Source organism: Lipotes vexillifer, unplaced genomic scaffold (assembly GCF_000442215.2).
Source record: "Lipotes vexillifer unplaced genomic scaffold, Lipotes_vexillifer_v1.1 scaffold640, whole genome shotgun sequence".
NCBI lineage: Eukaryota > Metazoa > Chordata > Mammalia > Artiodactyla > Lipotidae > Lipotes > Lipotes vexillifer.
The window spans coordinates 1896254-1906424 of NW_006773138.1; the positions used below are offsets into that span (position 1 = coordinate 1896254).

Sequence of the window (10171 nt, forward strand, 5' to 3'; positions counted from 1 at the left end):
GCCCCTTCACACAACCTTGTAGGCATAGCATGATTTGGCTTCTTCGGTCTCATCCCTCCTCATCGTCCTTTTCTCCCGGCATTCCAACCATAATGAAAACTATTCTCTTCCCAGCAAATACTCCCCCTCTCTCATCCTCTCTGGAAAACTTTCCCTGATTTCTCAATTCTGAGAGATTATAACAGGCAGTACTTTATCCCCGCTGGCAGGACTTTACTAAAATACTTGTTTATTTCTGTCTATTGTTCACTGCTATGTCCCAGTGCTTAAGAAGTGCCTGGAATAGACTGGGTACTTAATAAATATTTGTTGAATAAATGTATGAAAAGGTAAGGATTATTTTATCAATTTAGAGTTGGAAAGACTGTGGTTCCTAGAGGTGAGGTATTTTGCCCTGGGTCAGTCACTAAGAGGCAGAGCTGGGATTTGAAACTAGGACTCTACAATCAGCCCCTGCAGAACACGCCTGCGCTGCTAGGACTTCACTTCCGTCCGGTCCTATTAGCTCCGCTTCGTTCAGCCTGCGCCGTCTCCGAGACTAGTTTGACCCTCAGGCGGCCGCCGTAGCGCGTCGCCTCCGTTGCTGTGAGAAACGACCCGGGACCTACGAGGGAGGAAAGACGTTTCCCGCCGGCGGGAGCTGCAGTTGAAGTGGCCAGGGGAGCTCGGAGGCGGCGGGGCCCGGCGCAGCGGCACCATGGCGGACCAGTTTTATCTGGAAAATATAGACGAGTTCGTCACGGACCAGAACAAGATCGTGAGGAGCTAGGATTTGGGGAATGCAGGCGTGCGACTGGGGCCCTGTGCCCAGCGAGGGCGGCGGGGGCCTTGATGCCTCTGCGTGTGCCGCGTGGGGACTGGTCCAGGGGAGACGGTCCCCACGCCTGGTGCCCCAGGGCGAGCGAGAACTCGCCGGGGAGGACCTGTGGCCCGCGCGCAAATCCGCGTCCTTCGGGTGGGCGTGCTGGGTTCTGTGCACAGGCCCGGGGCCCCGGAAGTCGGGGGGGGCGGGGGCGGCGGGGGGAAGGAACATTGGTTGGTAATGTTCCTAAGGCGTCTCTACACCTGTCTGACGACGTGGTTGGCATTTGAAGTCTCAAGTTTACAGTTGAGGAAACTGTGTTTTGACCGGGTTAAGTGACATGTTGTTTAACCTTCCGGCCGTCAGTTGGTTTCCTCCTCCTGGAAGTTTGGTATTGATACAGGCTTGGCCTGCCTCACAGGGTTGGAGTGAAGATCAAGTGAGACAATGGATATGAGAGTGCTTCGCAAATCGAGATGACTGAGTGCCTACTGTGAGCTTTGGATACACATTATTGCGTTTAGTCTCTACAGTGACCCACCTAGAGGTCGGTGGAAGTATCCCTAGAAAAGACAGTTGAAGCAGAGGGACCAAATAACTTATTTGTGGTCAGTAAGGGATAATCAGTTTTCCAGCCTAGGTCTGTCTCTTTTGCTAGTGCTTTCCTCTACATCACACTGCCTTTGCCTAACCTATATAAGTCTTCTAATTATTGGAAACTCAGCGTTTAGAATTGGAAGACTTTGAGAGGAGGGTGACAGGTTATAAGGAAGTGGCAAATGACAGGAGAGTTCAACGAAGGATGGAAGGAAGATCAAAGCTTGATGCCAATAGTTCCTAGTCTAACCTCTTGATACAGTATTCAACAACTTCACTCATTCTCTGACCCCTTTACCACCTGTGCCCTTTAATGTTTGTATGGCTGCAACTTTCCTCAGAATTTTCTGAGTTATACACTCCAAAGTAACCTAGCTTCTGGGTGAGTTTGAGGATAGTTTTTGGTGGTGGCCCCAAAAAGACAGAATGTGAAAAAAAGGGCCTTAGTAAAACAAGGAGTGTGAGAAAAATGAGATTTTTTTCTATGTATATTCAGCCTTTCTTTTTAGATTCTTGCATTAATCTGTGATACAAACTTCTTAGTATTTGTAAGATAAATATCTGAGTCCTACCTGCCTAGGTGGATGGTTCTTGGCAAAACTGGGGTGGCATCTAATGTAATTTATAAGGCTTAATCGTCTAAGAGTAAGAATCTTTAGGAGCCCTTGGGACTGACCTGCACTCTGGAGTCAGCTAATAAAACATTTAAAAAAACTCCTTCTTGCAGGTGACATACAAATGGCTGAGCTATACACTAGGAGTTCATGTTAATCAGGCCAAACAGTAAGTACAATTTATTACTAATTTTAATCTGATTGGAATTTTTGGTTTTATTTGTTTGTTTTCTTTTGCTCTGTTAGCTTTATAGATAGTCTCTAGGTTAGAACCCACACCCCATCCACCCTGAGGGGGAATGGGAAAGAATACCTTTTTTTACTACCTTTAATGCTTTTGTCTATTATTTAGGAGATAGGTGGACTTGTATACAAATGTGTGGTGATATGTTTACTGGATTTATTTGTAGCCTTGCCCTCTGGTTAACATCTCTTGGTTATTTCTGATTTATTAAATGGGCTAGCCAATTCTGTTTACATCTCAGATTTATATGTCTGTTATCTTATCTTCATTACATTTTCACATGTGCTCCTTAGGCCCATCTCTGGGTGTTATTGAAATAACTTCCATAATGAGGTCAACAGGTGTTTGACACAGGCTGTGTAACAGTATAAGACAGGGTAGAACTATTTAAGTGAAACTAAAAAGGGAGTGTTCAGGATGACACAGAGCATTGCCCTTCTTGAATTTTGCCCTGTCACCTTTCATTGCTGAAACTTGTAGACCAACTTGGGGCCAAAATGGAATGGGCAGGCTTTTGAATTAACTTCAGGATTTCTTCACCTGAAAATGTGTTGTCTATGTCCAATGGGTAGGAATTGGTGAACAGGCTGAGAGCACATATATTGAGTTAAATACTCATTTTGTTTGCTTTATTCCTAAAGGTGGTTTGGTTTTTTCCTATTCCTTGAGTCATAGGAACATTCTGTGAGTCTTAAAAAAAATCCCTGATCTCTAGAGTGGGTTGATTTGGCTTGATTTGGGTTGCTGTTTGGCAGATCTAGGAGTTTAATTTTGACTGTGATGTTTATGCCTTCAAGACCTGAAACTCTTGGCCCAGGGATGGGTTCAGACTGATTTTGACTATTTGAGATTGCCATTGCTGAGGCCAGTACTGGCCCAAACAACAGGTTTAGGTAACTTTAGGATTAGACACCCATAAGAGTAATTATTTGTTATGGTTATAGGTGTTTAAATATGAAATGAGGTAACTGTTACTATATAAGCCTATTGAGATTAAGGTGCATATTGAGGACTGGAGATGAAATAAAGTTGCCTGCAATTTTACTGTAGCTATAATTTTTATGGAATTATTTCCTATAATTTTTATGGAATTAATATGCTGTCTAGCCCCTGCCTGTCTACCAGGTTCATCCCATACCACTCTCTACGTCACTTATACTCTAGCCATATTTGCCTTTCTGTTCCTCAGATGTGCCAAGCCCATTCTCACTCAAGGAAATTTGTACCATTCCCTCTGCCTGGAATGCGCTTCTCACAGCTGTCCTCATTGTTCAGGTTTCAGCTCAAATTTCACACATTACTTCATATAGCAACTCTTCCCTAATGCTCTATTTCAGGTGTCCCTACTCCTCTCTCTCTGTCATGCACCCTGTTACTTTCTTTCATAATTATTTTTTTAAAAACAGCTTTATTTACATATGTTTCATATACCATACAATTCACCCATTTAAAATGTACAATTCAATGATTTTTAATATATTTACAGAGTTGTGCAGTTAGCACTATAATTAATTTCAGAACATTTTAATCACCCCCCAAAAGAAACCCTGTATCTGTTAGTAATCCCTCATCATTCTTCTCCCCGTACCCCCCAAGCACTAGGCAACCACTAATACACTCTCCATCTATAGATTTGCCTATACTGGACATTTCATATAAATGGAATCATAAGTAATTATTAATACTTATTAATACTTAAGAGTACTTATTAATAATAAGTAATCTTGTGTGTTTGGTTTCCTCCACTTAAGCATAATATTTTCAAGGTTTGTCCATGTTGTAGCATGTATCAGTACTTCATTCCTTTTTATGGTTGAATAATATTCCATTATATAGTATATTAGTTCTCTAGGGCTGCCATAACAGAATACTACAAACTGGGTGGCTTAAAACAACAGAAATTTATTGTCTCAGTTCTGGAGGCTAGAAGTCCAAAATTAAGATGTTGGCAGGGCCATGCTCCTTCTCAAACCTGTAGAGAAAAATTCTTCTTTGATTCTTCCTAGCTTCTGGTGGTTTGCTAGCAATGTGTGGCACTCTTTGGCTTGTAGCTGCATAACCCCAGTATCTGCCTTCATAGCACATGGCATTCTTCTTGTGTGTCTGTATCTTCACATAGCCATCTTATAAGGATACCAGTCAGGCTAAACTGGGAGACAGATGAGGCTTGGTGGCTTCTGTTTGGAAGGCCTAACCCTTAGAGGCTCATCCTGGCTCCCTCCAGCCAATGCCAGCAGAGCAGAGTTTGAGGCACAGGAGCCTTAGGATTACAAACACTGGCTTTGGAGGCCATGCATCCAGAATCAGAATCCACTCATTTAGCTGAGTTACCCACTTGAGTCACCACTCTTAGGTTCTGAGCTTCTGTCTCTGTTTGAAAAATGGGAATAATAAAAACATGTAGCTTCTAAGGTCAGGGTGCAGATTGAATTTTATGGAAAGCACTTAATATATGCTCAATAAAAAGCAGTTGATACCATTAAAAAAAAAAAACAAGGATACCAGTCATAGTAGATGAGGAGCCCACGCTACTCCAGTATGACTTCATGTTAACTTATTACATCTGCAAAGACCCTATTTCCAAATAAGGTCATACTCTGAGGTACTAGTGGTTAGGACTTCAACATATCTTTTTTGGGGGGACACAATTCAACCTATAACATGGATATATAGCATTTCGTTTATCCATTCATCAGTTGATGGACATTTAGGTTTTTTCCACATTTGACGTGTTATGAATAATGCTACTATGAACATTTGTGTACAAGATTTTGTGTGGACATGTGTTTTCAGTTCTCTTAGTATACACCTAAGATTGGAATTTCTGGGTCATATGTAACATTTTGAGGAGCTGAGGAACTATTTTTCAAAGTGGCTACATACACTATTTTACAATCCCACCACCAAGGTATGAGGGTTCTGAGTTCTCAGCATTCTTGTCTACTCTTTCTGTTATCTGTCTTTTTAAATTTTAGCCATCCTGGTGGGTGTGAAGCAGTATCATTATGGTTTTGATTTGCATTTTTGTAATGGCTAATGACATTGATCATCTTTTCATGTGCTTATTAGTCATTTGTGTATCTTCTTTGGAGAAATAGCTATTCAGATCCTTTGCCCATTTTTTCCATTGTGTTTGTCTTTTTATTATTGTGTTGTAAGAGTTCTTTATATATTCTAGAGACAAGTCCCTGATCAGATAATGATTTCTTTGCACTTTCTTGATGGTGCCCTTTGAAGCGTAAGAGTTCTTATTATTGATGATGGAGTTCAGTTTTTTTGTTGTTGTTGCCTGTGCTTTTCATATAGTATCTAAGAAGGCTTTGCCTAACCCAAGTAAATCATGAAGATGTACTTCTGTGTTTTCTTCTGAGAGTTCTGTAGTTTTAGCTCTTAAATCAATAATTATCACTATTTAACATTTCTACGTATCTTGTGCTTGTTATACTAAAAATGCTTCAGTCCTCACAATAAGAATACACTGTGTTGGTTCAAGCTTATTTATAAGTGAAGCCCTAAAATGTGTATAGGCTTACCTCATTTTGTTGTGCTTCACTTTACTGCACTTCGCAGATACTGCGTATTTTTGTTTGTTTTTGTTTTTACAAATTGAAGGTTTGTGGCAACCCTGTGTTGACAAAGTCTGTGGGTGCCAGTTTTTCAATAGCATTTGCTTATTTGTTGTCTCTGTGTCACATTTTGGTAATTCTCATCATGTTTCAAACCCTCCACCAACAAAAAGATTATGACTTGCTGAAGGCTCAGATGATAGTTAGCACTTTTTTTTTTTTTGCGGTACGCAGGCCTCTCACTGTTGTGGCCTCTCCCGTTGCGGAGCACAGGCTCCAGGCATGCAGGCTCAGCGGCCATGGCTCACGGGCCCAGGCGCTCTGCGGCATGTGGGATCCTCTCAGACCGGGGCACGAACCCGTGTCCTCTGCATCGGCAGGTGGACTCTCAACCACTGCGCCACCAGGGAAGCCCGATAGTTAACATTTTTTAGCAATAAATTATTTTCTATTTTTAAATTTATTTATTTTATTTATTTATTTTCGGCTGCATTGGGTCTTCATTGCTGCACGCGGGCTTTCTCTAGCTGTTGCGAGCGGGGGCTGCTCTTCGTTGCGGTGCGCGGGGTTCTCATTGTGGTGGCTTCTCTTGTTGCTGAGCATGGGCTCTAGGCGTGCAGGCTTCAGTAGTTGTGGCTCGCTGGCTTTAGATCGCAGGCTCAGTAGTTGTGGCACACGGGCTTAGTTGCTCCGTGGCATGTGGGATCTTCCCGGACCGGGCTTGAACCCATGTCCCCTGCATTGGCAGGCGGATTCTTAACCACTGCACCACCAGGGAAGTCCCTATCAACCTTTTTTAACAGATGAGAAAACTGAGACTTAGAGTGTCCTGTCACCCTTTTTTTTTTATTGTTTTTGTTTTTGTTTTTGTTTTTCCTGTACACGGGCCTCTCACTGTTGTGGCCTCTCCCGTTGCGGAGCACAGGCTCCGGACGCGCAGGCTCAGCGGCCATGGCTCACGGGCCCAGCCGCTCCGCGGCACGTGGGATCTTCCCGGACCGGGGCACGAACCCGCGTCCCCTGCATCGGCAGGCGGACTCTCAACCACTGCGCCACCAGGGAAGCCCACCCTTTTTTTTTTAAATTGATCTTTGCTATCGTTTCCTTCATTTCTTTTTCATTTATTTCTGATCTGATTTTTATGATTTCTTTCCTTCTGCTAACTTTGGGGTTTTTTGGTTCTTCTTTCTCTAATTGCTTTAGGTGCAAGGTTAGGTCACCCTTTTTTCTTTTAACTAGTGAGAGCATTTAAAGTTTCACTGTTGGCACTGAGGGCAGTGACTGGGCATGGTTGTTACTATTTGCTTGGATGCAATAAAGAAATATTTTTTCAGTTTTTAGCATTATTTTAGCCTCTGTCATAAAACAGCAAACTTGACAGACAAGACCCTTCCCATCATTGATTTAAACAAGATAATATCATGTTATAAAAATGCTGTGAAGGAATTAGATTAGGGAAGACAATATAGGTATACACTGTATTCATCCTATGGGAAAATTATGGGTGGAACTGATCAGGAGGGATGAGAAGATGCGAAGGTATAGTTAATCATGTGTGTAGGAAGTGCATCTTGTAAGAAGTCATACGCATTGTTACTCATATTTAAGAATACTTTGTGTGTTTTGTTGGTAAGGTGTTTGGCATAATCAAATTAGATGAACATGTCTTAGAGATTCAAAAGTTATGCAGAAATTTTTTTTAAGAGTTTGTGCAGTTCTGACCATCTTGTTAATATAAAAGAGAACTGGGCCTGATTTGGGGAGATAAGTGCACAGAGGACAGTGACTATGATGATACAAGCAAGACTGAATTGTTGATAAAAAACAGCGTGTTTCGCCTGCAAGCTCAAAGCATCTTGGACATGGTCCCTTCCTACCATTTCTTCTGCTAGCATGGTCCTAACTAGCATAAATAAACCAAAACGTTCATGACTCTGTGTTCCTCATCTTTCCTAACATAATTGCTGCATGGAAGGACACACTAAAGAGAACAAGATAGAGGAATCAACAAAAATGTTGATTTTTTTTTTCCTCAAGATGTGTATAGTCTAGTGGGGATGTCAGATACATAAACTAAGTAATTGGAATATGGTGTGGTAACTATAATAACAGATATGGGATAGGTCCTGTTAGAACTTAGACGGCAAGGGTGCCCTGCTGGCCTAGTGGTGTTAGGGAAGGCTTCACATAGGAGGAGATAACTGAGCTGCTATCTTGATAAGGAATTAGGTGGATGAAGTCTAAGAAGAGCATTCTAGGCAGAAGGAGGGGCATACAGAAGAGCCAGGGGAACTGCAGAATGTTTCATAAGGCTGAAAATTGTGTGAATGTGGGAGAATGGTGAGAGATACAGGGGCCAGAACAAGAAATGTCTTACATGTCACTGATAGACCTGTGGAGTTGCTCCTTAGGGGATGGGGTGCTACTGAAAACTTTCGAACAAGGAATAATACTTCAGCTAAGAATAATCAGCTACTTGTTAACAGCACTTAATGACTAATTGGTATCTCAGATTTAACATGCCCCAAAACTTAACTCCTAATTTCTCCCACATCGCCTCCTTCTCCTGCTTTTCTCTATCTCAGTGAATGACAGCTTTATTCTTTGAGTTGCTTCATCCAGTCATCCTTGATTTCTTTTTCTCTCATACCCCACAGTCAGTCCATCAGCAAGTCCTGTTGTTTCTCCCTTTAAGATGTCCCCAGAATTCATCCACTGATTACTGGCTCCATTGCTACCACTGTAGTCTGAGCCACCATCATCTCTAGCCTAGATGATTGCAGTAGCCTTGTAAGTGGTCTCCCTGCTTCCTTCCTTGCCCCTTAACAGTATATTCTCCACACAGCAGTCAGGAATCCTCCTAAAAGATGAGATCATGTTGTTTCTGCTCTAAACCTTCTGAGGACTTTCTTCCTACATAGAACCACAAAGCCCTACATGTCTGGTGCTTGGCTCTCTTCTTCCCTTCTTCCTTATTCAGCACACTCACCTCTTTTCTGTTCCTTGCACCTTGCTTACATTCTTGCCTCAGAACCTTTGGATTTGCTGTACTTTCTGCCTGGAACATTCTTCCCTGAGATATTCACATTGGCGGCTCTGTAACTTCCTGCAGGGAAGGAGTCTTCCCTAATCATATAAAATAGCAAAACTTCTCAGGCACTCTCTATTCTCCTAATCTTTTTCTTCCCCCCATAGATTTACTACCATCTGACATATATTTACTTGTTTGTTTATTGTATCTCTCTTTTCTGCAGTGCAAACTCTGAATGGGTAGAAACTTTGATTGCTTTGTTCTCTGCTCTATCCCCAAGGCATAGAGCATGAAGTAGCCACTCATTAAGGTTTTGAATGACTTGATTTGCATTTTTAAAACTTCACCTTGGCAGCCTTGTGGATAATGAATGGGAAGGTGGTGTGAGGAAGGCATTGACACTTGGAATTGAAATAGTCCAGTCAAGATATTTGGAGGGCATGGAGTCAAGAATTACTTGGGATGGAAAACTGACAAGATTTGGCAACTCACCAGACTGGGAAAAGTGAGGGATAACGACTCCCAGATTTCTGGCTTGGGTGGTTTGAGCAGATGATATTGTTGTTGGGAATAAATGAAGCCATGGGGATGAATGAAATGGATCAAGGAGAAGATTTAGTAAGGTGACCAATCATCCTGGTGTGCCCTGGACTGTTGGTTTTAGAACTAAAAGTCCATGTCAGGAAACCCCTCAGATCCAGGCAAACCCAGATCATTGGTCACTCTAATATATATATAGAGAAAAGATAGCTGAAGACAGCCCCAGCAGTACAGAAAAGGAGTAGGTAGTCAAGTCTGTGCAGGAAATGGATCAGAGGCAGTTAGAGAGGTGGCAGGAGACTCAGTGAGGCATTGGATCAAGGAAGCTAAGAGAGTAGTCAACAGTGTAGGTTGAGTTTTCCTTATTCTTGCCAGAAGTATGACATGTCATAGAGGCTCGGTAAATGTTTCTTGAAATAAACGACACAAATGATGTCTCTTGGTTGATGTTTTTGTTAAACTGTAAGTTATTGAGGGGAATCAGCTTCTGATACTAAGTGGATCATAAGGATAAAAATAAATTTAGGAAATGTTATAAAAGCAACATTATTTCTATATTGAGTGTTTGGCAGTCTCAGGTTAATGAATACTGGACAGTGTGAGTAAGCTGTTAAATTTGCAATTTTGAAAGAGCATCGATTCTGAATGATCATAAAATTGGAACTTTAGAGCTGTACACTTACAATCATCTACATAGTGGTTCTTAACGTTCTGGAGTAATCCTTTTGCAAATCTGTTGAAAACCTTGAACCATCTCCACCCTCTCCCCTCTTTCCC

General features: G+C 42.0%; 1 protein-coding gene across 1 annotated transcript in view; it reads left to right on the forward strand.

Moving 5' to 3' along the window:
* Window positions 1-567: 567 nt before the first annotated feature.
* POLD3 (DNA polymerase delta 3, accessory subunit) overlaps window positions 568-10171 on the forward strand; it is a 42039-nt gene continuing 32435 nt past the window's right edge. The window contains exons 1-2 of the mRNA XM_007448098.1: window positions 568-757; window positions 2127-2182. Coding sequence (XP_007448160.1) covers window positions 698-757; window positions 2127-2182 — 116 coding nt within the window. The 5' untranslated portion in view covers window positions 568-697. The remainder of the gene's footprint in view (window positions 758-2126; window positions 2183-10171) is intronic.